The 26,883-nt window shown below is 39.7% G+C and overlaps 1 protein-coding gene across 8 annotated transcripts in view; it reads right to left on the reverse strand.

The window, feature by feature from the left end:
• The window catches only part of LOC143017871 (uncharacterized), an 86,761-nt gene extending 60,653 nt beyond the window's left edge, over nucleotides 1–26,108 (reverse strand). Inside the window, exons 1-5 of one of the 8 annotated variants that reach the window (XM_076172872.1) lie at nucleotides 26,057–26,108; nucleotides 25,774–25,943; nucleotides 24,466–24,651; nucleotides 9,904–9,992; nucleotides 8,612–9,394 (exon numbers count right to left, since the gene is read on the reverse strand). In XM_076172872.1, the coding sequence (XP_076028987.1) occupies nucleotides 8,612–9,394; nucleotides 9,904–9,984 (864 nt within the window). In that variant the 5' untranslated portion in view covers nucleotides 9,985–9,992; nucleotides 24,466–24,651; nucleotides 25,774–25,943; nucleotides 26,057–26,108. Of the gene's footprint in view, nucleotides 1–8,611; nucleotides 9,395–9,903; nucleotides 9,993–24,465; nucleotides 24,652–24,823; nucleotides 24,844–25,097; nucleotides 25,489–25,537; nucleotides 25,723–25,773; nucleotides 25,944–26,056 lie in introns of those variants that run through there. The other 7 variants (XM_076172873.1, XM_076172875.1, XM_076172874.1 and 4 more) reach the window with 7 other exon arrangements.
• Nucleotides 26,109–26,883: the final 775 nt, after the last annotated feature.

Consider the following 26,883-nt stretch of genomic DNA (forward strand, 5'->3'; position numbering starts at 1 on the left):
AATAAACACAGAAAACATGATCAAACCAGTTCACTGAATTTGGGGGCCACTCGTCTACAACTACAAAATAAATATAATCAAGACACAGACATCCTCGCATACCCACTTGCGCCTCATGACGTCTACGTAGGTGTCATTGTATCGAAGAGGTTAATTGGATTTCACTTGTGTATAAAACTGAAGTGTGTTTTAACTTGACTACCCCCTTATATGGGGTAAAAAGGACTCGATGTGTATTACAAGATTAAAAACAAATGAGAACATACTTTTAGACCATGAAACCCTTTCATCCATTCAAAATTCCCCTCTATTCACTCTTATGCATATGATATCAGTGGAGGTAATTCAGTTCATGCTGTCAGAGCCTGTTATGGAAAAGTCATACTGTACTTCAATGTATGGGTTTTGACCCAAGTGGTGTGGTAGGGGATGGCAACCTTTAATCCCCAAGGTGCTGTGATAGGAGGGGGTGGTCCCACAAATTTGATTTGTTTATGATGAGGAAAAGGCCTTTGGTATACATGTTTATGAAGCAGGAGCACATTTTGACTTGGCTACTTCACTTGTACAGGGAAAAAGGACCTTAGAAATTAAATGTATTATATACATAATATTACTCATAAACTGGGCCATATGTGAACTCTGAGTTCTCATCCATGAGGGTAACAATATCAATCATAAGTCTAACAGATGATCTAAGACCATGGTGAACCATGGTGACAATGGTATATACCTATGTAATATATACAACTCACACCTAACCAAATAATGTGTGCATGTCACACAACTCCCTTTACAACACTTTTATGTAGTGACACTGTAAGACTGATTACAAATCATCAAAAACATGGTATGATATATGTAACACCGAAACACAATTTACAATACACAGTGCAGTACATGTACACTTTCATGCATCATTTTCTATTACACATATGTGCACATTTAAGACTATTTCCCAATGCTTTGTCTTCAGCAAGGATTCTTTTTCACCTTAAGAATGGGTTTGATGTAAACAAATGTATAGTTTTAGGAGAACTATATGCTGTGTTGTTGGGGAATCTTGATGCTAGAGAAGGCAATGAGCTGATAAATTGATAAGTAGGAAGGAATAAGGTGGTAGTAACTAGAGCAAAGTTACGTTGGAGATACGTACTGAAAGGGAAATGATACTGTGAACATAGTGTTAAATAAGAAAGACAAGCATAAGTATATGTGAACCAGGGTGGTGGGTAGGAGGGTAGATGAGCAGGAGTTGATAGTCTATGTAGCAATGTCTAAAAGGGTTGGCAAATATCTGGATGTAAATATATTTTGGGGAGAAAGCAATGGATTGTCTGATAATTATATGGTAGAAAGGAAATGACAAGTTAATTAGAAGAATAGAATGAGAAGTGGAGAAGTGAGGTACTGAGTGTGAACAAATAATTTGAAAAGCAAGAGGATTCAAAATAACATGTGGAGATGAGAGTGGTGGATGAGGATGAGGAGAAATAAAGAAAAAATAGAAAGAAATGGGGACAGAGGAATGTGCATGTTTCAAGGAAAAGGTGCTGAAGTGTACAAAGACAGTATATGGGATATGGAAAATGACAGGGAACAAAGTAATAGCAGTAAATGGTGAAATAAAGTGGTGGTGGTAATAGATATAAACAAAGAACAGTTGCAAAAAAGAAATGGGCAATCACATGAGGGCTACAGAACAGAGTAGAAGCAAAACACACCATCCTAGAAGAGAGTGAATTTAAAGCAAGATTGGTGTTTCATGGAGATTTTTTGAGAATAAAAAGATGTTTTAGAAGAAAATAAGGATGGGATGGGTGAGCTGGGTAGAGAAGGTGAAGGGAGCAGATGTAAGGGGAGGATGAAGAGAATTATTTTGAGGGAATTTGTGTTGAGGAGGAGAGGGTCCACATTGAGTTTGATGGTGAGAAAAGCCAGGAAAATAATGATGATAGAGAAGTACTGGGCTATAGGAAGTGCTATACAAAAAGTATTAAGAGATGAAAGCTGATAAGGCACCTGATCTAGCTGGTTGTCAAACGGAGAGAGTAGTAGGGCTTGTGAGAATAGGAAATGAAAATAGTGAATGGTCTGAGGTGAAAGCAGGGCTGTGCCACGGTTGTGAAATACCACCACAGTTATTTAATGGGGTGGTGAGAGGTTAACATAAGACTGTTAGGCAGGAATTGGAGTTAGTAGTGAGAAGCGAGTCAATTGTTTGTGGGCAACACTGCATTTGTAGCAGAGTCTGAGGACAAACTAAAGCACTTGGTGGTAGGAATTGGTAGGACATGCAAGAGATGTTAAAAGTAAATATGGGAAAAACTGAGGTTACAAAATGTACAAGGGATGATGGCAGAGGTGCATTGGAGATCTTTAAATAATTGTGCTCACATGTAGCAGGAAATACAGAAAAGGGGGTGGGGGTCAATCACAGAATAAGGAACACAAGTAAATGTCAAGGGGGATTATGATGAACAGTGCCATGAAAAATTGGTACCTAGGGATGAAAAAAATAAATAAATACATAAATAAAATAAATAAATAAATAAACAAATAAATAACAATAAAATAAATAAATTACACTATCAAATTTGACAAAGATTGGAGAAATTACATCTATCAACATTGGAACAAAGAAGAGAAAGGTGAATTATGAAAGGTATGGAAATTCTTGATAGAGACTACTTGTTAAAATGGGACAGAAGAGAAACAAGAGGACACAAAAAGAAGCTAAAGAAGGACAGTCACAGAGGAGATTTGAAAAAAGAATAACTTCCCACTAAACGGAGAAACAGTGAGTGTCAAAACTATACAAGATTTTAAGAATAAACTGGATGTGGGGAGATACAAAAACGGGTAACAACAAGCATAGATGTCGTCCCGTAAAATACAACTTGGTAAATACATGGGACCAATTGTGCCCATGCCACTGTATAGAGACCTGAAACTGAACTGAAGTTTTTCAGAAGAATGGCGGGTAGCGTACCAGAGGACTGGAGGAGTGCCTGTATAGTTCCACTTTACAAGGGAAAAGGGGACAAGTGTGAGTGTAGTAGTTTCAAAGTGATCAGCTTGTTAAGTGTACTTGGGAAGGCTTATGGGAGGATCTCAATTGAGAGAATTAGGAGAGTAACAAAGGGAGTAATTGGTTAGGAACTGTGTGGGTTTAGGACAGGTACGGGCTGCGTAGATCAGATTTTTGTGGTAAGACATGATTGTGAAAAAGCTATAGGAAAAGGTAAGGATGTTTTCTGGGCTTTTATGGATCTGGAAAAGGCTTATGACAGGGTAGACAGGAAGGCACTGTGGGAGGTATTGCAGATATATGGGATAGGAGGAAAGTTTTTTAGAGCAGTCAATTTTTATGAGAGTAGTAGAGCTTGTGTTAGGATTAGAAATGGGGAGAGAGAGTAGTCTGAGGTAAAGGTGGGACTTCATCAGGGATGTGTTATATTACCCTGGCTGTTCCATTTATACATAAATGGAGTGGTGCGAGAGGTAGTGGGTCAGGGATTAGAGATGGTTAAAGAAAATGGAGAAAAGTGGTAGATAAGCCAGTTGTTGTTTGATGACGACACTACACTTGTAACATGATCAGAGGGATTGAAGAAGTTAGTGACAAAGTTTGGGAATGTGTGCGAAATAAAGAAGTTGAAGATAAATGCAGGTAAAAGGTGATGAGATGTACAAGGGGAGAAAGTAGTCGCAGACTGGAAGTGTGTATTAGAGACTGGAGGAAGTGGATAGTCTTACATACTTGGATGCAAATGTGGCGGGAAAGGGAGGAGTGGAGGTGGAGGTAGAATGTAGACTGAGAGAAGAGAGTAAATGCCTTGGGGGATTAAAGTGTAATGAGAAATAGACATTTGGGAATGGATACTAAGAGGAGACTGTATGAAGGAGTGATTGTGCCAACAGCACTGTATAGGGCAGAAACATGGAACATAAGAGGAGAATGTGTTCGATATGAGGTGCCTGAGAAGTGATAGGGGTTACTAGGCTGGATAGAGTGAGAAATGAGGCAAGGAGGAGAACGGGGGTGGAAAGGGAGTTGGGAATAGGGTGGATGAAAGAATATTGGGTTGGTTTGGACACATGGAAAGAATAAGTGAAAAAAGACTAGTAAAAGAGGTGTGGAAGGCAGAAGTGGAAAGAGTGAACATGAAGGGGTGACCTAGGATGAGATGGATGTGGTAAAAGGGCCATTGGGAAAGAGGGGAATGTCTGTTGAGGAAGGACAGGAGAAGATAGGGGTGAATGGAGAATGATTGTGTATGGATGATGCTGTGATGCACGAGGGAGTATGTGCGAGAAATAAATTGATGCAGCTTGAAGGGATTTGTCCCAGTCTTTTTTTCTGCATGAGGGGATGGAGAGAGGGAGGGTCACCGATTTAATGAAGCAGCCTTGCTGTGGATGTACTATGTCTTGTGACACTGCTTCTGACCCAGGGCATTGGGCAAGATGCAGGAATGACCCATCATCCAAGAGGTGCCAAGATAAGAGGGAAGGAAGAGGGTGGAAAGGAGTGGAGTATGTTGGGGATGGAATGGGTGGGAGTGGTTTTAATGCCTTTGTTTTTTGGCTACCTCCCTTGTAAGGGGGAAAAAATGTTATATATATATGAGTGTGTGTGTGTGTGTGTGTGTGTGTGTGTGTGTGTGTGTGTGTGTGTGTGTGTGTGCGCGTGCGTGCGTGTGTGTGTGTGTGTGATGGACAGTGAGAAATGTAATGAAGCAGAGAGCACGGGTGGAAAGAGCTGGCTGACAGGGTTGATTACAGACTGCTGTACCACTTCAGGCATATAGAAAGAATACATAAAGAAAAACAAAATGTAAGGAAAGCAGACATGGATGGAGAGAACTTCTTGAGAGGGGGGGGGAGGGATCACAATATAATGATATGGTGGAGGGTAATCCAGTTTCAGATAGTAGGCCTTGCTCTGGTGCTATGTCTTGCTGCATTGCCTCTGACCCATGCATTGGACATGGGGCAGGGATGACCATTCATGAGAAACCAAGATAGATGGGACAGGTTTTGGTTGTGTGTGGGACAGGTGAAGGGAGGGTGTACATTTTTGACTCATCCGCCTTCATTAAAATGGGTAAAGGGCTTTTGGTATGTATATCATATACCAAGGGCTCCCAACCCCCTTGCAAAGGAGGTAGCCAAAGTCAAAAGGCATTAATCCACTACCACCCATTCCATCCCCACATACTCTACTCCCATTCACCAACCCTCACTCACTCTTTTCTTGGCTCCTCCTGGATGACAGGCCATCCCTGCATCTTGCCCACTGCTCTGGGTCAGAAGAAATGCAACAAGACACAGCACATCTAGAGCAAGGCTCCTTCATTTAATCAGTGACCTCCCTCTCCATCACCTCATCCATGGTATATGTATTCTTAATTTCTTGATTACAATATCCTCTGTACAATATTGGTCCCAATAGACTGTTAAAACTAATTGTGAAATATTATAATTATTATGAATGAAGGAAATACAGGAGAGATGAAAAAAAAACCTGCCAACCCTGGAACAAAGAAGAGAAAGAGGAGACCTGCTAACCATATACAGAATTATGAAAGGGATGGAAGTCCTTGATAAAGATGACTTGTTAAAGTGGGATAGAAGAAAAACCAGAGGACACAAAAAGAAATTTAAAAGGGATAGTTACAGAAGAGATCTGAAGAAGAATAGCTTCCCACACAGTGATAGATATCTGAAACAAAGTGATTGAAGAAACAGTGAGTGCAAAAACTATACAAGCATTTAAGATCAAACTGGAGGCTGAAAAATACAAAAGCGGGTCACTACGAGCATAGCTCTCTTCCCGTAAAATACAACTAGGTAAATATGATGACCGATTCAGTTTAACGTCACAAGCTCCCTTTATCAGAAGGGATGGTGCCCCTTATTATATACAAATGTATGTACACACACACACACACTCTCTCTCCAAACTGATATATGAACATAGAGTGTCAAAATTGGAACTACCAACCCTGGAACACAGAAGAGAAAGATATCTACTATTTACAGATTTATGAAAGGAATGAAAGTCCTAGATAGAGATGATTTATTAAAGTGGAACAAGAGAAAAACAAGGTCATCAAAAACTCGAAAAGTATAGTTTTAGAAGAGATCTGAAATAGAATAGCTTCCCACACAGTGTGGTGGATATCTAGAATAAATTGGATGAGGCAACAGTGTGTGTAAATACTACTCAAGAATTTAAGAATAAACTTGATGGTGAAAGATACAAAGACGGGTCACTATGAGCATAGCTCCCTTCCCGTATAATACAACTAGGTAGGTAAAATTACACACACGCACACACACACATATATATATATATATATATATAAAAGAATGAAAAGGTTTCATACAATTTACCTCACAAATTGGCTTAAAAAATAACCCTAAAATAAATCTAGAGGAATTAATTCTTTTTTCTTTTACAAGAAACAAGAAATACATACATACATATACCAAAGGCTTTTTCCCCCTTACAAGGGAGGTAGCCAAAAACCAAAGGCATAAAAACCATTTGCACCCATTCCATTCCATCCCCTCCACCCTCTACCCTCCCTCTTATCTTGGCAGCTTTTGGATGACGGGTCATTCCTGTATCTTGTCCACTGCCCTGGGTCAGAGGCAGTGTCAAAAGACACAGCACATCCACAGCAAGGCCGCTTCTTTAAATCGGCAACCCCCCCCCCCTCTCTGTCCCCTCATTCAGAAAAGGAGACGACGGGGAGAAATCCCTTTGGGCTGAGTCATATTTTTCTCACACATACTACCTCGCACCCCATCCCCCCACCCATTCCACCTCATGCATCACATCATCATCCATATACAACCATTTTCCATTCACTCCTGTCTTCTGTCCTCTCCCATCCTTCCTCAACAGACATTCCCCTCTTCCCCAAAGCCCCTTTCACCCCATCCATCCATCTTATTGTAGGACGCCCCCCTCAAGTTCACACCTTCCACATCTGCATTCCATAACTCTTTCTTCACTCATTCTTTCCATGTGTCCAAACCATCCCAATACCCTTTAATTCACCCTATCTCCCAGCTCCCTTACCACCCTTCTGTTCTCCTCCTCACCACCTCATTTCTCACTCTATCAAGCCTAGTAACCCCCATCATACTTCACAGACACCTAATCTCAAACACATTCAATCTCCTCTCTTCCTCTCTTATGTTCTATGTTTCTGCACCATTCAGTGCTGTTGGCACAATCACTCCTTCATACAGTCTCCTCTTAACATCCGTTCCCAAATGTAATTTCTCACTACACTTTTTAATCCACCAAGGCATTTACTCACGTCTCTCAATCTACATTCTACCTCCACTCCTCCCTTTCCTTTCACATTCGCACCCAAGTATCTAAAACTATCCACTTCCTCCAGTCGCTCTCCCTTAATGGTCACTGCCAGTCTGCTGCCACTTTCACCCCTTGTACATCTCATCACCTTACTTTTACTCACATTTATCTTCAATTTTCTTCTTTCACACACTCTCCCATACTCTATCACCAACTTCCTCAATACCTCCTCTGATCCTGCTACAAGCGCAGTGTAGTCTGCAAGCAACAGCTGGCTCACCTCCCACTTTTCTCCATTTTCTTTAACCATCTCCAATCCCTGATCCACCACCCTTGCATTTACCTCTCACACCACCCCATCCATGTACAAGTTGAACAGCCAGGGTGACATAACACATCCCTGACGAAGTCCTATCTTTACCTTGAACCACTCACTCTCTCCATTTCTAATCCTACAGAAATAAGAAATACATACAATAAATAAAATCATGTTACACTTATGTAACGACTGACATTTATTTAAAAACTTCTTAGGTAAATATTTAATTATTAACATTTTATGTATGTAATGTAATGTAATCTTGGCTCCCTCCCTTATAAGGGTAAAAGCCCTTGGACATAGATTAATTTATCATCACCTTTAAAGTTTAAAACTAACAAAGTCTTTGTCCAGATATTCCCAAAATCTGAATCTGTGAAGTTTTACTCTACATGTATACATAAATGCTGGGAGAGGTGATGAACAAGTATTATTGGATGGGTGTATGCTTTGACTTGGCCACCTCCCTTGCAAGTGGTATAAAGTCTTTTGGAATGTATACATCTATATACACATACATGGGGCCAATGAGAGGTACCAGCTCAAGATGGCTCTGCAAAATGGAATGCAGAATCACCTTCCTGCTGCTCATTTAATACCCATCAACCTCATTCTCTCACCTCCATCAGGATTATTCCAGGGGGCTGGCATTTGGTCTCCAGACTGGGCAAAATATCTCTTTCTGTCAATTTCAACTATTTCTTCCACTTTTTCACATACAGTGGAAAACTAGCAACTACTTTCTTCTTACTACCATCAACTGGTAACATAGAAATAGTCTCACACTAATATGTTTCTATCAAGAGAAATGTTGCTAGCCACTGTGGGGCTGCAGGTTTCCAGTCAGTGAAACTTAAAGCTATATCTCTCTCTCACACACACATTGGAATACAGCAAAAGTTACTTTATCAATATTTGCATAAACCAGTAACCAAACCTATTAATATACTCACCCCTTGCATGCCCGAGGGCCCCGCAATGGCAAGACTATGTTCCCCTTGGGCTCCTTGATCTAAAAGGTCTGGCTTCGTCTCATTCTCTTCATAGTGTTCATTTAAATAGACTTCTGGTACTTCAGGTGGCTCTGCAACTTCTTGTTTAATAACTGGAGCATGGGATGGTGATGCCAAGGGAAGGGATGTTGGAGTGGTGAAGGTAGAGGTGGTAGTGGTGGCTGTGTTTAAGGAGGAAGAGGCAGCTTGGAGCTGTGGAGAAGCTCCTCCTCCAGGGGAAGACTGCACAGCTGTTTGAGATGGTGAAGAGGAAGGAGTCGCATGTGTCTGACTGTTGGCTAAGGAAGGACCACCTTGAGATATTCTACTACTGCTACTGTTGGTGCTGTTCACACTACCAGTCCTTTGCCGGTCCTCCTCAGACGGCCGTCTCCTTTTCTTAGATGGTGGACTTTGACCTCTCTCATGACCATCACTAGTAGACTTTCTGCTAGTCCTTGGTGGCTCATCATCAGGTATTGCCAGCCCTTTTATCCTTAGGCACTCTGCAGTCTTTATGAGACTAGCAAGTTCCGTCTGAGCCACATCAACTTCACCCAAATACATATAGTCCAGGAGGTACTCCAGGTCTTGTCTACGCACATCTTTTAGCACTATCACTACACTGTTGCCACTTGTGCTATTGAATATCTCATTGAAATATTCACTACACGTTGATAAGACAAACTTGTGGGCTGGATACAACTTGCCTTCACATGCTAACGTTACATCTGTGTAGGTTTGCTGAAATACAAAGGCAATAATGTGTAAGCAAACTTGCAAGAATTGAAGAACATGTTAATAATATTATATCACCAACAAATGGATACGAGGAAAAATATAAAACAATTATTATCAAATAAGAGACCAACCAGTCTACAACCATGGCTGAACCCATCTGCCATAAATAGTAAAAATTCACTGCTCTTTCCCCGTTCAATGTCAACATTCATGCAAAAACAGATGCGTTGCTATTAACAAATCCGAGAACTCCAAAAATATTTTCAATAGTTAAATTCCTATTGCGCAAATGTTGAACAGTATTAAGATGCCATATTCTGTATCTTGTGTGCAATGTTTGGATCTGGATCATACAATGACTTTGCAATCATTTCATAACCAACACCTAAAAAGATAATTGCGTACTTTAAACTATCCAATCTTTTTCCTCTTCTCCAAACTATAGATTATCTAATATCAATTCAACTACTTGACAAATAATTTCTGATGTGAGGGCTCTCATGATACCTTACCTTTTCTCGTAAAACTCCCAATATGTGAAAAAATGTTGACTTATGGTTGTTCCACTTCAAAGACAGTAATCCTTCATCCATTCTGCCAACTGCAACAAAGAACACTCACTTAAGTTACACTTTAATACCCAGTTTATTCATGGACTTACAAAAAATATTTGCACTAATCCTTTCACCATCATAAGAAGTCACTGCAGCTGATCAAAAAGCTTGGAAGGAGCCAGAGCATATGGTGAGTCACTTGGAACAAAAAGAATAACTTGTACAGATTTAATTTCTTCGTTACTGACAAGGTCATATAAAAGATCAAACTGAATAAAATGGCACTGCAGCAACAAGAATAATGACAAGTGCTGCTCAGCACAGGCTAAGACAACCTTCAACCTCGGTTATCAAAGGGTCGTCGCCCAGATAACAAAAATGCCAAGAAGGTATTAACCACTTCCATACGGTGACGCCTACATAGGTGTCATGAGGAGCAAGTGGGTATGCGATGATGCCGACATCGGCGTCTTGATTATATTTATTGTAGTCGTACCTACGTAACCTCCATTCTCTCTAAACTGGCTTCATCATATTTTTTATGGTTATCAAAATTCACGGGTGTAAGAGAACAAACGATTGAGCACTAACTTTATTTTTTATAATGCGATTATCATGACGCAACATCACACGTCGGGCAGCTAATGCTGCCAGACATGCGATGTGCCCCGGAGTGAAGAGGTTAAATGAGACAAATTCAATGGGAGGCAGGGAAGGAAACTGCCCTCTGCATATAGGTGAAAATAAGTTTCTTCAAAGGATGGTGATTGGAATACCCAAGCTCAATTGTTCACTGACTAATAGTACAGGCACTTCACTATACACACTATTGTACTTTCTTTAACTTTACAGGTCAAAATACAGGGAAACTTCTCTAAGTCTCTCTTAATGATGTTGTCAGCATGCCTAGATGTCTTATTAAGGCCTACCAGACCCCTTTTAATGAGTTGACATGGCATCACACCTTCCCACTTGCCACCTTACAGCACTGCATCTTACAACATGGCCACTTAGTTGATAAGCAATTTCCTAAGTTTGCTTCCCTACTTCCTTAAGCAATAATCTGGGGAAGTTTCTGATGATAAATGCTTTATTTTACCCAAAGGAAGACTACAAACATGACTAGTGCAGGAAAAAACCAAGGGAAATTTGTACAACTTGTGACTACTGAGAAGCAGCGATACCATGATGTAGTCTGACCAAACCTGAGGTTTAATTCATAAACCCAGACAACATTCTTTTCTTGGAAACTAGTTTGCCTCCGGGTACCCAAGCCCAAACTTTGGTCAAAATCTTATAGTGATCCTCTGGTATCTGTGAGGGTTTGTTTCCAAGACCCCACTAATAGTGAAAAATCAAGGATAGTGGATGTGTCCCTTAAAAATTACTTAGAATACCCATTTTAAAAGTACAAACCTTGTTATAATGGGTTTATATGGTTTTGAAAAAAAAAAAAAAACTTAAATACACATACATATACCAAAGGTTTTCCCCTTACACAGGAGGTAGCCAAAAAGAAAAAGGCATAGAAACTACTCCCACCCATTCCATTTCCTATATATTCCACTCCCCTCCACCCTCCCTCTTATCTTGGCACCTCCTGTACTCACCAATAACAAAAGATTGAATCTTGTGCCCCAATTACTCTCAACTCACCAGTTAATAGCATGGCCACAAATATTGATGCTGTGGATGCAGGCATCCCACATCACAGTTATTGAGTATAACTGAATTTAATAATAGTTTATCTACTGTATATTTGTATTTTTGATCATTTCTAATTGATATGAAATAATTTCTAATTGATATGAAATAATGACAATATTTAAGGTTTAAATTTGAAAAAATAAACAAATACAAAAATAAACACCTAAATTCAGGTACTAGCAGTTGCACAGGACTCACAGATAGGTAGTATAATCAAATAGACATCAGTTAGGTTCAATGGGAAAAGACCTGCATACATAGGGTTGCAAACAGTGAGTTGTGAATAGGCAAGGGTTCATTGTAAATATAATTTTAAAACAAGAATAAAATTAAGTAAATAAAACAAATGAAGATAAAATAATAACCTCATTCATATTTATTCTCATTTTCAACTTTGTTTCCGTTATAAGCTCTGTTCCCTAGCCGCATCTTTTCCGATCCAAATATTTCTTATATGCCTGCTAACTTCCAAAATCTGTTTGTTACCCTGTCATAATCTACCAACTTCAACTTCATCTTCACCGACATGCTCTATATTTGGTGTACTAACCTAAACTAAATTTTCAATTTGATCTTGCAAATTTGAACCATCTCTCAGAAACATAGGTGCAATTCCTCTAGTTTTTTGAAGTTTGAGTTCTTTCCTTTCCCACCATCAAGATTTTATATTCTAGGGCAAACTGCATACAAGTTATGATTTCTTTTTAAGTTTTTGTTTACATTTTGCTGAAAACCCCTCTGGGAAATGGATAACATAACCCCCTCCTTGTATAAGGAATCTGAACACAAAATCTCAAGTTACCTCTTTCTCTTCTTTCTTTCAATGTTGGCAGGTCCAGTGCTTTCAATCTCTCAATTTTTTTTTATCTGCAATGCTGCAAAACCATTGCTGCATGCCCGACCCCCTGATATCCATCCTTCTGAATCCTTTCCCCACCAAGAAGTTAGGGTCCATCAGGCTAGGCTACAGTGCAGCCAACAATCTCCCATAGGTAGCCAGATGACTGCATCACTAATAATTGTCCAGGTTGTAAGACTTCAGCCCATACTATACAGCACATTATAGAAGACTGCACTGTATACAAATACACATGCCAACAACAAAATATATACTCTATATGGGATTTGTGGGAAAACCCCATTTTAGTTATGGTGTTCCTCTGGGAAATGAGACTGCTTGGCTGGACAGTCTAGGGAACAACAATGACAACAACAAACTTGTTTGTTACACTTGGTATTATCCAAATCTTGTTGTATTTACCCAATTGTAGTATACTGGGATGCAGTATACCTAGCTTCAATTTCATGTGTTCTTTCAACTTTGGCTAATCTCCTTATTCTTTAATAATCACACTTCATAGATGCATGCATTGTTTCAGTTTGCTCTACATTGTCTTCTAAGCTACCAAAATGTTGATGGAAAAATATTTCTTCACATCCTTTGGACAACCCTAACATTCTGCAGCAATCCAGATCACTCTCCCACAATCTTACTAATACTTCAAAGAAAAGGCTTCATCAGTACTCCCAAATCTTTCTCCTATTTTACTTTTCTAATGGATTCATTGCCACAAGAATAGTTCAAAGATTACTTTTTTTGAGCTGATGCCCATTACCAACACTATTTTTTTCATACTGAAATTAATTTTCCATGCTAATATAACATCTACATATTTTTAAACAGCTGACAGTCCTCCTCATTTGTAACTCATGATTTTTACATCATCTGCTAACATATCTGCATAGCTTGCTGTTCCTTCCTTAGTGTAATAAACAGATGAAACTTTATAGGTGCTAGCACCATACCTTGTGCTCTGCTGCTCACTACTTTCCTTGTATCCTTGACAATATGTAAAGACCCACTGCCACATATTCCAATCTAGACCAAATCATGCATTCGACCTTCTTTCTACTATTCTCCTTTTATCCTACCTAGCCTCAAATTCATGCACAGTTCCAAGTTAATCTGTATCCTTGACTTCCACTTATAACATTTAGATTTGAATTTGTGTGTGTGTATTTACCTAATTGTAGTATACAGGAAAAGGAACAATGCTCACTAGTCCCATCTCCTAATCATTTATCATACCTAGCCTCAAATTCATGTAGTTCCAAATTAATGTATAGTTTTGATTTCCAGTTATATTCAAATTTGAACATATGTAGTGTTTCAGCTACCTAAGCTATTCCACGTATTTAAGCTATTCCACGTATTATTAGTTATATGTCAATTTATTATTTACTAATTACCTGTTTGTTTGAAGTAAAGGTAAAGGTGGTTTGAAGTAAAGGTGGGACTTCGTCAAGGATGCGTTATGTCGCCCTGGCTGTTCAACTTATACATGGATGGGGTGGTGCAAGAGGTGAATGCTAGGGTAGTGAGTCAGGGATTGGAGATGGTTAAAGAAAATGGAGAAAAGTGGGAGGTGAGCCAGCTGTTGTTTGCGGACGACACTGCGCTTGTGGCAGGGTCAGAGGAGGGATTGAGGAAGCTGGTGGCAAAGTTTGGGAGAGTATGTGATAGAAGAAAGCTAAAGATAAATGTGGGTAAAAGTAAGGTGATGAGATGTACAAGGGGTGAAAGTGGCAGTAGACTGGAAGTGAACATTAAGGGAGAGCGACTGGAGGAAGTGGATAGTTTTAGATACTTGGGTGCAAGTGTAGCAGGAAAAGGTGGAGTGAAGGTGGAGGTAGAATGTAGATTGAGAGAAGCGAGTAAATGCCTTGGTGGTTTAAAGAGTGTAATGAGAAATAGACATTTGGGAATGGATACGAAGAGGAGACTGTATGAAGGAGTGATTGTGCCAACAGCACTATATGGGGCAGAAACGTGGAACATAAGAGAAGAAGAGAGAAGGAGTTTGAATGTGTTTGAGATGAGGTGTCTGAGAAGTATGGTGGGGGTTACTAGGCTAGATAGAGTGAGAAATGAGGAGGTGAGGAGGAGAACAGGGGTGAAAAAGGATTTGGGAGAGAGGGTTGATGAAAGAATATTAGGATGGTTTGGACACATGGAAAGAATGAGTGAAGAAAGACTAGTAAAAGAGGTATGGAAGGCAGATGTGGGGGGAGTGAACATGAGGGGACGTCCTAGGATGAGGTGGATGGATGGGGTGAAGGGGGCTTTGGGGAAGAGGGGAATGTCTGTTGAGGAAGGAAGGGAGAGGACGGAAGACAGAGGTGAGTGGAGAATGGTTGTATATGGATGATGTTGTGACTGCATGGGGAGAAATGGGCGGGGGGGGTGGGGGGTGGGGTAGTGTGTGTGAGTGAGTTTTGACGCAGCCCGAAGGGATTTCTCCCCGTCCTCTCCTTATATGCAAGGGGGGACGGAGAGGGGGGGTCGCCGATTAAATGAAGCGGCCTTGCTGTGGATGTGCTGTGTCCTGCGACACTGCTTCTGACCCAGGGCGGTGGGCAGGGTGCAGGGATGACCCGTCATCCAGGAGGTGCTCAGATGAGAGGAAGGGTGGGAGGGGTGTGGAGTGTATTTAGGGATGAAATGGGTGGGAGTGTTTTTATGCCTTTCCCTTTTTGGCAACCTCCCTTGGAAGGGGGAAAAAGCCTTGGTATATGTATGTACCTATTTGTTTATTATTTAACTATACCTATGCATTTATTTATGTATTTTATTTGTTATTTACAGTATTATAGTTTTTATTTATTATTTCATTATTATTATGATTTTTTTTTTTGCATCCGACCTAGATATGGAACAAAAGGTCTCCTGTCGGCATGCTCCGCCTTTGTAATCTATATGGAAAACTGTTTCTTCACATCCTTTAGGCATGTGGTTTTTTAATGTACTCCCATGACCTAATAAAGACCTCATCTTTTTCACATCTTTTCTGCCAATGCAGTCCTTCCCATTTAAAGACCTGAATACTCTAATCATATCACCTCTTCCTCTGATTTTTCAAAATTGGCAGACCCAGTGTTTCTAGTCTTTCCTCGTATGGTTTATCTACTAGTCTGGGGACTAGTTTAGTTGCTGCCCTTTGTATTTTCTTGATCTTGCTTATATCCCTGTGTGTGTACTTACCTAGTTCTTACAAGAAGGGGAGCTACGCTCATGGTGTCCCTCCTTTGTATCTCGCAGTGTCTAGTTTACTCTTAAATTTGTGTATGGGTTTGGCACAAATTATTGTTTCATCCAGTTTGTTCGAAGTATCCACCACTCTTTGTAGAAAACTGTTTTTCTTCATATCTCTTCTATAACTATCCTTTTTGAGTTTCTGTGTCTTCTTGTGTTTCTCTTGTCCCAATTTAGTAAGCTTTTCATGATTCTATAGATGGTCAGTAGGTCATCTCTCTCTCTTCTTTGTTCCAAAGTTGATAATTTCAATTTATCAAGTCTCTCTTCATATGACAAGTTTGAAAGGGCTGGGGCAATTTTCATGGTTGCTCTCTGTATTCTTTCAATATTCTTTTTGGTACTGGGTAACCATAACGTTGCAGCAAACTCCAGTCTAGGCCTTATTAATGTTATTAATATTTACCTAATTGTAGTATACAGGAAAGGAGCAATATTTGTTGGGTCCCATCTCTAATTTTCTAACACACCTAGACTTAAATTCATGTATAGTTACTTTATATTTATTTCCAATTATCATATTTAGATTTGAACTCTATATATTTTTGAGATTGGGATATATCACCTTTTAAGCTATTCCATATATTCATGCATCTACATGGAACACTATTTCTTCACATCTTTCAACACGTGGTCTTTCTTGATTTACTCCCATCTATCAGGAGATCTCTTCCATCAGTGCAATCTATTCCCTTTGGTGACCTGAATACTGTAATCATGTCACCTCTTTCTCTTTGATCTTTCAAAGCATGTTTGTTTACCCAATTGTAGTACACAAGAAAAGAGCAATGCTCTTAGGGTCCCATCTATTCCCTAATTTTCTTATGTAGTCTCAAATTCATGTAGTTCCAACTTAACCAGTATCTTTGATTTCCAATTATCATATTTAGATCTGAATATGTATAAATTAATTAACAGGCTCTGCCACAGGTCGTCAAACCCTTGGCTCCGTGAGTGCTTACCACAAAGCAAGAATGTTACTATTCTACCTCAATTTGTGTGTGTGTGTGTGTGTGAGAGATTACACTGGGAAGTAATCACCAAGTTAATAATGGATAGCAAGGCCTTTGAAGAAAACTCAGCTCATGCTGAAGTAATGAGAGTTTTCAATGTGTCTTCACAAAAGAGAATTTTTTTGCCCGAGGAAAGTGAGGGGAGAAAAACAAGAAGAGAAGAGGAGAGAAAATATATATATATATATATATATATATAATATATGCAAAGTAGACCACTAGGAAAAAGAAACTAACGAAGCAGAGCGCTTTTATATATTACATCTTCAGTGCAAAAAGTACTTTTTGCACTGAAGATGTAATATATGAAAGCACTCTGCTTCGTTAGTTTCTTTTTCCAAGTGGTCTACTTTGCATAAGTGAACACATGTATCGTGTTCTTATTAGCATATATATATATATATGTAAAAGGGAGGGAAGTGGTCACTCTCTAGGGTTCATTGGATGTAATACAAGCTTAAGGACCTGATGGTATCTCAAACTGGATACTTAAAGAATGTTGGGAACAACTAGCAGACAAGATTCAGTCTTATTACATGTTCACTGAAAGAAGTCATTGTGCCACTTGATTGGAAAAGGGCAAATGTGGTGCCAATTCACAAAGGTGGAAATAAGGAAAAACCACTAAATCATAGGCTGGTATCATTGACCAGCACAATAGTGAAATTATGTGAAAGAATTGTGATAGATTGATGGACCAAATATCTTGAAAATATGAACATTGTGACAGTCAGTTTGGCATCAGATTGTGCGTGTCAAACCTTTTACATTTTTACTCATGAGTGACTTATGTGCTGCAAGAGCGAGAGGGGTGGGTGGACTGTATGTACCTTGACCTATAGAAGGCATTTAATAAAGTACCTCACAGTCTGGAGCACATCATAGGACTGAGAGGCAAACTACTAGAATGGATGAATGACTTTTTGAAGGAAAGATACACATGAACAGTAGTAAAGGATAAGATGTCTATATGGAGAGCAGTAACAAGCTGTTCCAAAAGGTTCAGTACTTGCACCTTAATGTTTCTTATCTATGTCAATGACATGATGGAAGGAACAACAAGCTATGCCAACATGTTTGCAGATGCAAAAATCATTATAAAAATGAAAAATGAGGATGGACTATTGCAAAAAGATCTAGACACTATTTTTGTATGGAGCCAAGAATGGGAAATGAAGTTCAATACCAAAAAATGCAAAGTACTGGAAATGGGCAATAGTGGCACAGGACCATCTTTAAAATATTCCTTGAAAAGTGAACCATTTACAAAAACACAACAGTAGAAAGATTTGGGAGTGTTGATAAAAGACAACCTGTCACCTGACAGACATATCAGTAGGATTGTGGGAGAGACATGCAGACTACTGCAAAAATGGTCAAAGCGGCACTTCACTACATGAATGAGATGATGAAAAAACTCATCAAAACCATGATACATCCAAGACTGGAATATATGTCAGTAGTATGGTCCCCACATAGAGTGAAGGATGTAAGCAAGCTTGAGAGAATACAAAGGGCAGCAACCAAACTGGTCCCCAGCCTGGCAGGTAAACCCTACAAGGAAAGACTAAAAGGATTGAGTCTGCCAAATTTAAAAGATCAAAGTGAAAGAGGTGATATGATTACAGTATTCAGGTCACTAAAGAGGATAGGTTGCATTGACAGAAGAATCTCCTGATAAAAGATGGGTGGCTTTAAGAGGTCATGGGAGTAAATTAAGAAAGATCACATGTCTAAAGGATGTGAAGAAATAGTTTTCCATATGGATGCATAAATACTTGGAATAGCTAAGAAGTTATATAGCCCAAGCTCAAATGATACACAAGTTAAAATATAATTATGATAATTGGAAATCAGGGCTATATGTTGGAACTGTACACGAAATTGAGGCTTGGTAAAAAAAAATATATATATATATAAAAGAAAATAATAATAAAAAAAAAATAAATAAAATAGAATAGGAGATGGGACCCAACAAGCAATGCTCCTTTCCTGTATACTACAATTAGTTAAATATAAGCAAACAGAGCCTTGTGGGACTTAAGTCACCACCATGCATCTTAACATCTTCAATTTAACTACTGTCCTAATAAGCCTGCCCTTAACAAAATCTTTTATACATTCAAAATTTTTTACCTTATTGTCATCTAACATTTTCCAATGGTAATCAATTGTGAGGGACTTTGTAAAAGGCCTTTTCTAGATCTACATACACAGCACTTTAATTACTCAAGTAAAACTTTGAAAGGTCAAACACACAATTTTCTTAAGTGCGTGTACCAACATCTGGGGAAAGAGGTGCCGGTAATTGGTAGGGTGAGGAGAGGAGGGTGATGGGGAGAGGAGGGTGATGGGGTGAGGAGAGGAGGGTGATGGGGTGAGGAGAGGAGGGTGATGGGGTGAGGAGGGGAGGGTGATGGGGTGAGGAGGGGAGGGTGATGGGGTGAGGAGGGGAGGGTGATGGGGTGAGGAGGGGAGGGTGATGGGGTGAGGAGGGGAGGGTGATGGGGTGAGGAGGGGAGGGTGATGGGGTGAGGAGGGGAGGGTGATGGGGTGAGGAGGGGAGGGTGATGGGGTGAGGAGGGGAGGGTGGTGGGGTGAGGAGAGGAGGGTGGTGGGGTGAGGAGAGGAGGGTGGTGGGTGGGAGATGAAGAAATTGAGATTGACTAGAACTGTCTATTCCAGTTCAGTTTGGGGAGATAAGGTCCAAGAAATTAAAATATGACGGGTAGTGCGTGTGTGTGCTCTATGGATTTTTGTTTTCTATGTCAGCACAGCCCCACTGGGTTAAGGTGAAAAATGGGGGATATCTAGGCTAATATTTTCTTTTTTAAGTTAGTTTGGGGATATTTTTTAGGCAGAGATACAGGTGTGATGTTTTCCATGTATGATATTATATGTTGTGTTTTAGGTGAGTGGAGAGAGGAATAAGGGACATGGATGGAGGAAAGGAGGGGTCTTAACAACAGCCATGATGATCGAGTTGGAGATATGGTTGTGCAGCAGGACGGAGAGAACTGGTGAATTTGTGTGGTGGATCCTTGTTCCATGACTGAAGCTATATTTGGAGGGACTCTTTTGGAGGAAGTTGTGCAAGAGTGGTGAATTGTAGAAATTCTGTATAGGTACCTGGGAGGACTAATCTTTGATCTCACTCAGACATAGGCTTCTTGAAAACCAATATGCTCCAAGCCTCTGAGGCAGGAATTGCTGAGGATAACACGTTATTTCCACAATTTGAACATCTGGCTGTGTTATGTGGTAATTGTGTGACAGTTCCATCTTTGTTTAGTGTATGGCCAAAATGTTGGCAATTAAAACAGTAACATGGTCATAGTGCTTTCTTGCTTGGAATCTTATTTTACACACAAATATAGCAAAAACTAAGGGCAAGCAAAAGTGAGCATAATGTACTTTTTAACATATGGCATTTGTCCATTACAAATGTAATATTTCTGATTTACATTTAACAATTCCAGGGCTCCCCACATGCATTTTATTGGTTTGTTCTCCACCTTTCCCATGCTCTCTATCTACATCTTTTTTAATCACACTTTGTTATTACGCTTTTAATTTTTGGTATATTCAACAGTACATTTTTTCTCTCAATTCCCTCTAATGTTTAAAGATTTCTTCTCTCCATAAAAATTGCCAAAGATCTAACCCCCAGATTTTTTGTCACCAATAAAAATAATTTCCATCCTCGAGTACAATGTCGCACTAAAAAGGTGTAGTCACAGAAGTGATAAAAGATATATGGGCAGACAATAAAAGGACAGAAGTCAAGTGACCAGCATTCTTTCTTACAACAGGATATCAATCTCCAATTAATAATAATGCAAAGTGACTTGTTCTACAGGAATAGCTGCATTAATCATGCACTCAATATCCCATACAGGATAGCCAAATAGAAGTCAATTCTCAAGATCCCTTTTCCTTAGGAAACCGAGATTTTAAGGATTTCATAACATCTGGTTAGATAGCCAGTGGTAAATCCAATCTGGCAGGGTGTTTTCCTCCCTCATTGTTGGCAGTTCTTTAACCCACTCTGCTGGCTACTTGGATCCAGAGGCATCCAGTCAGTGAAACTAAAGGTAGCAAGTACCACTTCTCCTATTCCTTGAAACAGGCCACTCACAGTTGCACCTCCAAATAAAGAAGCACTTGAAGCACTCTGGTTGCTGGACACTGGCAGGGTTTCCAGTTGTGTAGCATTTGTGGGGGTTCCCCCAACAATGCCCCATCTGGTGTAGACTGCAATATTTTTCTGCATTCAATACTTTAGGACCTTTACTGAGAGCTCTATAAACCTGTCACACAGCATACTTATAAAATTGGAGACTAATTTCCACTCAAGGTATTTTGTCAGCAACAGCCAGTGTTTCTATTCTTGGGGACAATAATCCACTAAAGGAGTAAGGTCATAGGTGCTAAAGCAGAAATGGATGGTGGCAGAAGTTAGAAGTGATCAGTATTCTTTTTTAATGTGAAGTTAACTCGTCAATTGGGATGCTAATGAAGTCCCTAAAATAACACGTGCACAAAACATGCACAAATGGGACACTCAAAAGATGAATGATCACTTCTATCCCTTCATTAACATGACATTATCCTGAGGGCATGCTGGTCATTACCAATGAAATTTAATTACTTCTTGTTCAGAGGTCAAACCCTCACAAACATGGTGCTCTGTGCAGTCTCAGTCCTGTATCCTTCTCAAGGTTCTCTTGATCTCAGATGGAATTTGAAGATGTTCTAGGAAGACTAGTACATCACTGGGAGTTGTCCAGTTTGGCCTTGAACTTGAGCATTAGGAAATCAGTGGTTTCTCAATTCCAGTGTTTTGACATTTAGGAATGTCCAACTGGGCAGTATTTTCCTCTCACAATGTCATCCAACATGATCTGTGCAGCATGGTGCCATGCCAGTAGTATTACACAGATTTAGCACCAGCTATTTAAGGCTTTTCCATAATTACTGACATACCTCAATTTTCTTTGTTCAAAAGTCATCTTCAGTATTAATAGTCTATTCCAGTAATCTATATCTTCAAACCCCTCAATTTACCTAGCAAATGATCACTTGACAGATTCAAGAGTCTGCTTATCTCTAGCCATGTGGGGTGACTAGATCTGGCTGCAATTATCAAGGATAGGCTGGACCTGACAGTTCCATGGTAGTACAAAATATTCCACTTTTCTGTTCTTGAAATACCTGGAAAATGCAAGCAGCCACACAATCTTCCATTTTTCTGAGTTGTCTGTATCTAGTACTGGGAAAACACAATTTTTATCAAGATTGATAACCAAACATTTCACTAGTGAGCTGGTTCCAATGGTTCGTCATTTTTCAACTGTGAACCTAGCTTTGATGTTTTCTGGGGTCAGCATCTAAAAGCTTCATACATGTTCTTGTTGAAGATCATGTTCTTGCTTGCCCAGGTATATACAGCATCTGGGGGCTAATAACATGTACCTGGTTGCGGCAGTCCTGCAAGATGGACAGCAGAGGTGCCCATTTACAAAACCGGTCAACACCTTCACTATCAGAAGGTGCAGCCCAGAGGTACTGGCACTGTCCCCAGACTGGGGTAAAACCCCCCATCAACTTCCACTGTATTTCCTATACCTTTTCACACAAAACCAGACAATTGGTGACAGGTCCCCTCCTACTTTCAGCTGATGAGAAATACTCCCACACTGATATAACACAGACAATATCCTAAAGTTTCTTCCTGGAGATATGTGGGATGGCCTATGGACTGTTACACTGTAGGCTACAGGTTTCCAACTGGTAAAACTCCAGGCAATCATTATTATCATTTATCAGTGTCTAGGCCCTATATTCCATGTACACCACACACAGATGTCACTTTCATGCATAGGTTAGTATCACTGACCAACAATATAGGGGAAGCATGGTGTACATGTACGTCTTCTATTAAGAATGGGTGGCCATAGGACTGTGCCCTGCAGGACTCCACTTATCACTGGGCTGTTCTTCTAGCATGCACCATTGGCAGTTAATGTTTGGTTTCTGGATGCTAAGAAAATTGTGGGGCCAAGTGCCCAGGTTAACTGACATTCAAAGAGGTACCAGTTTATGAACCAATACGGCATGGTTCACCCTGCAAAATGCTTTAGTAAAGTCAAAGATGATAGTTGAGTTAGTAGACAATCTTGGTGCTCCTGATGTGACACTCTCTTCTTTCCTGAATCTATCTTGTCCTTTAATCAAGAGTAACAGATTCAAAGCATGTGACTGTGTCTCACAAGTCTTCTACAAAAGGCCAGTGGCAAAGGAATGACTGTGGATCCTTATATTCTGAATAGTGATGTCAGTGCCACTTCCTAGTAATTCTTTGATAGGCTCCTCTCCCCGTTTCAAGAACTGAAATTATTGTGGAGCTTTCAAGACTTGCTGAGGTGATCCCTGCATCAAATCCCAAGTAGTGCAAAAGGTTTTGCCAGGTCATCTTTTCCTTTTTTTAAACAGCACCACTGGGTCACCATTTGGTCCAGCTTCCATGTACGATTTCTTTTTCAGTGAAGCTCATGTCTATGAAATTTTGTTCTTCAATGGCAGGTTACACAAGAGCTTGAAGTGTTTATCATTATCAGTTTTGAGAGTCATCTGGGATGCTGAAAACTTGTTTCTGATCAGTTTAGTGCTGGTTTTGCAGTCTGTAGGGTTAGTTTTTAAGGTTGAGTGTTAAGATTTACCACTGTTAATTTTTAAGCCATTAACCTTTGGACATTGTTCATACAGTTATTCTGGTGTGCTGAACTATAAATTTCCTTAACCAAGAAGTTCTGGAGCTATGACATTTTAAATTTCTAAGGTAGTGTGAGAAAGTGAAAAAGTTACTTTCCATTCTCTATTACCAAGGTATATTTTGTTATAACTGTTATAAAATAGGGATGTGCAAAACCCTGGACTTCACTATTGTAATTATCATTTATCCTACACTGCCTCAACATAACCCTACCAAGACAACACAATATTTCCATCTTGTGTGGTTTATAGGCCAAACCAATGGCTGATGCTATGGGTCTCCTGCAAGAGAGATCTGGGACAACAGATTGTTTATTACTGCATTATTCACCTACAAATTAAATGTTATTAAGCATACTTTACCTACAAGCCTTCTAATAAGATTGCACCAACAGTCCAGTAAAGTTGAATCAGTGTGTTATCGAGCCCAACAAAACTGAATAAAATTCAAATGGGATGATAATGTTTACTGCTAAAACACTTAACCAAACCAGTGATAGGTACCTCCTCATGATGGTCCTGCATAATAACAAACAGCAGAGCTGCCCATTTTCAAAACAAGTCAACCCCCTCACCTGCACCAAGAGGTACAGCCCCAAGAAGTTGACACTTGAGTCTTCATACAGGGTCCAAGACCTCTATCAACTTTGTATTTCTTGCACCTTTCTGCACATGGACAGCTGAAAAATGGCAACTGTTCCCATCCCTCTACCACTTACAGCCAGTGACACAGAAGTAGTCCCAAACCAATACAACACAGAGACCATTGCCAGCTAATGTGGGGCTCTGGGTTTTCTGCTTAGTGAAACTCAAGGCAACAATTATCATTATTATGAGCAACATAAAATCAGTTAGTGACCTGCACCATAATAACTGGGCCAATATTAAATTAAAAAACAAACAAGTTTTTCTAAATGAATAATTATATCTTACTTATTAGACTATGTTGCCACTCTCCATCAAGGATAAACAAGAATCACATATTCTAGGATGGTTAATTTCTTTCTCTAGACACATCTAGAAATGTCTTAGTTCCTAGTCTTCTATCAAGGTTTTCATGGCTGTCTCCTCTGAGCTTGTCTACATCATCCTGTGGGCCCCCATGGTACCTAACTACAGCTGTATAGGAAAAAAAATAATTAAATGAAAAAAAGAAAGAATAAAAAGTCAACTACATCATAATGATTAACAGGTTGGTGTGGAATGAAAATATACCACAACTACAAAATCATAATATAATTTGGTATCTACAATATTAATTTGAAGAACTAAAATCATTAATTAACCCAACTATGAGCTTCCCACTTCAATATTCCTCCCATGCCATATTTTCATTCTTCTGGAGGAATCTTGCATTTAAATACATTCTTTCAACCCACTGAGTACTGTTTCTGCACATATGCACTCCATTCTAGCTATAGGCAAGCTACTTTAATCAGCTAGTGATGCCAAGTACTCGACGGTTAACTGCTCCCATCCACTCCCCTCTCCTCCCCCCGCCCCCAACACACCCATGACTGGTGAAAACGTGTACAGGGTTTTCCATCAACAGAAATTTGTCTTACCCTTCCTTCCTTCCTTGCAGCAAATACAACCAAGGCTATAGATGCAATAACAGTTGGCTCTAGTTGGGTTTAAACCCGGGAAAATCGGTTAGAATGCGGAGTTGTGTATGCTGCTGCAGTTTAGACGATTGGTGAGTCATGGCTGGTCGTCTACTGATATGGCGCAATTTGTGTCTTTGTCGACATAGTTCCAACTTCCCACAGCAACAGTGGATAGGCTTTGTCAAAGGAATAACTACGATCACCTATAAACGAAACCCGGGGTATTTGAAGGTTGTCTGTTTTGAAGATAATATGACGATGAGGACAATGGCTGAAGACGCATCACCACCAGTGTCGCTGCGCCATCATCAACGTACACCCACATGCCACACGCCACCATACATAATCAGTTCCGCAATTCCTCGTTATATACAACCCCACTAATTACTCAGACCTACTTCTGCGGAAGATACAAGGCCTGTAGAACGCTTAGAAGGTATCATAATGCCACTTTACGAGCTGGCTGCAATTTCTGGCGAGGAAAAGATTGATGTAGCCGCTCCTAGTCCGTTGCCTCACCTTCAGCACCACCATATCGTTTCACGGACTCGGCTATGCACGTTTTCCACCCTTTTTACAAACGTTTCGACTTCCATCTCATATTCAACACTTTCTACAGCTCCTTGACACTTACCTGTATAGTGGCACGGTAGAGTTTGCAAATTCTATTCACAGAATTGAGCATGAGCCCGGTTGTGTCCAACGCACAGCCGTTTTTGGGTTGTTCAAGGACATATGAGTGAGGACGCGCGTACGCATTTAGCCATCATACCACCGCCCTTCCACAGCATTTTATCCTGAATTCTCGAATAAAATGTACAAAGCATTTACATTTATATTAAAAGTAATTAAAATCAAAATATGGATTATTTTCAAATTCTTTACGAAAATCCTAAATGTGCAGTTGATATTAATACTTTCAAACACGAGAAGTTCCTGCAAACGTTGTATATTTCTGATAAGTTCGATTCTAAGAGATCGGCACTGGTTTTGTCTTAAGTGTTGATTTTACTCATATCTTAATATATTGTTTTAATAGTACTTTCCTTTTAATATACTCTAAAACATCTATTCAGTGGTCATATCAAGACGGTAGAAATAAAATAAAAATTGATCATATCTGCATTTGTTGCCGTGCGAAACGGAGACGGGACCAACGCTGGGTGAAAACTACGCTGTGGCCCCTCAACAAAGCAAATCTAATCCAGTGCAAAGTTAGGAAGTTGAAAACTAAACTCAGAAATATAACAAGACCAATGACAACATGGGAGCAGCCCTGATATAAGTAGGTCAAATTAAGGTTTCCTCATATACCTATGATTTCTCAATCTATTTTGTTTGGTGTGAATTGATTCCCATGAGACAAGTGGGCACTGCCACTCTGCTAGGAAGTGTCTAAGTAAACCTGTGTTCAGGGCTTGTTGTTTACAAAGTTTGCGGTGCCAGTCCTTTGTCCAGCTCTGATACATAATTATCATAGAAAACTAGTAATACATGGCGTTCTTTTGGTCATATCTTTGTAACTAGGGCACCTTGAGCTATTTATTCTTTCTAACCTTTCGTGCGATCTCTGTTGATGTTGAATTACTCGAGTTTGGCATTAAATGTTCACTTTGCCATTAAATCTCAACAGAATTTTAACTCTTGTCACTTACATAGTAACGCGTTTACGTTATAGTTGTATTTTATTATGATAGGGGGAAGTTGTTGTTAAACCCAACCCAAGTTATATAATGTATATACA

Source organism: Oratosquilla oratoria, chromosome 33 (assembly GCF_046742065.1).
Source record: "Oratosquilla oratoria isolate Oo_2021 chromosome 33, ASM4674206v1, whole genome shotgun sequence".
Lineage (NCBI taxonomy): Eukaryota > Metazoa > Arthropoda > Malacostraca > Stomatopoda > Squillidae > Oratosquilla > Oratosquilla oratoria.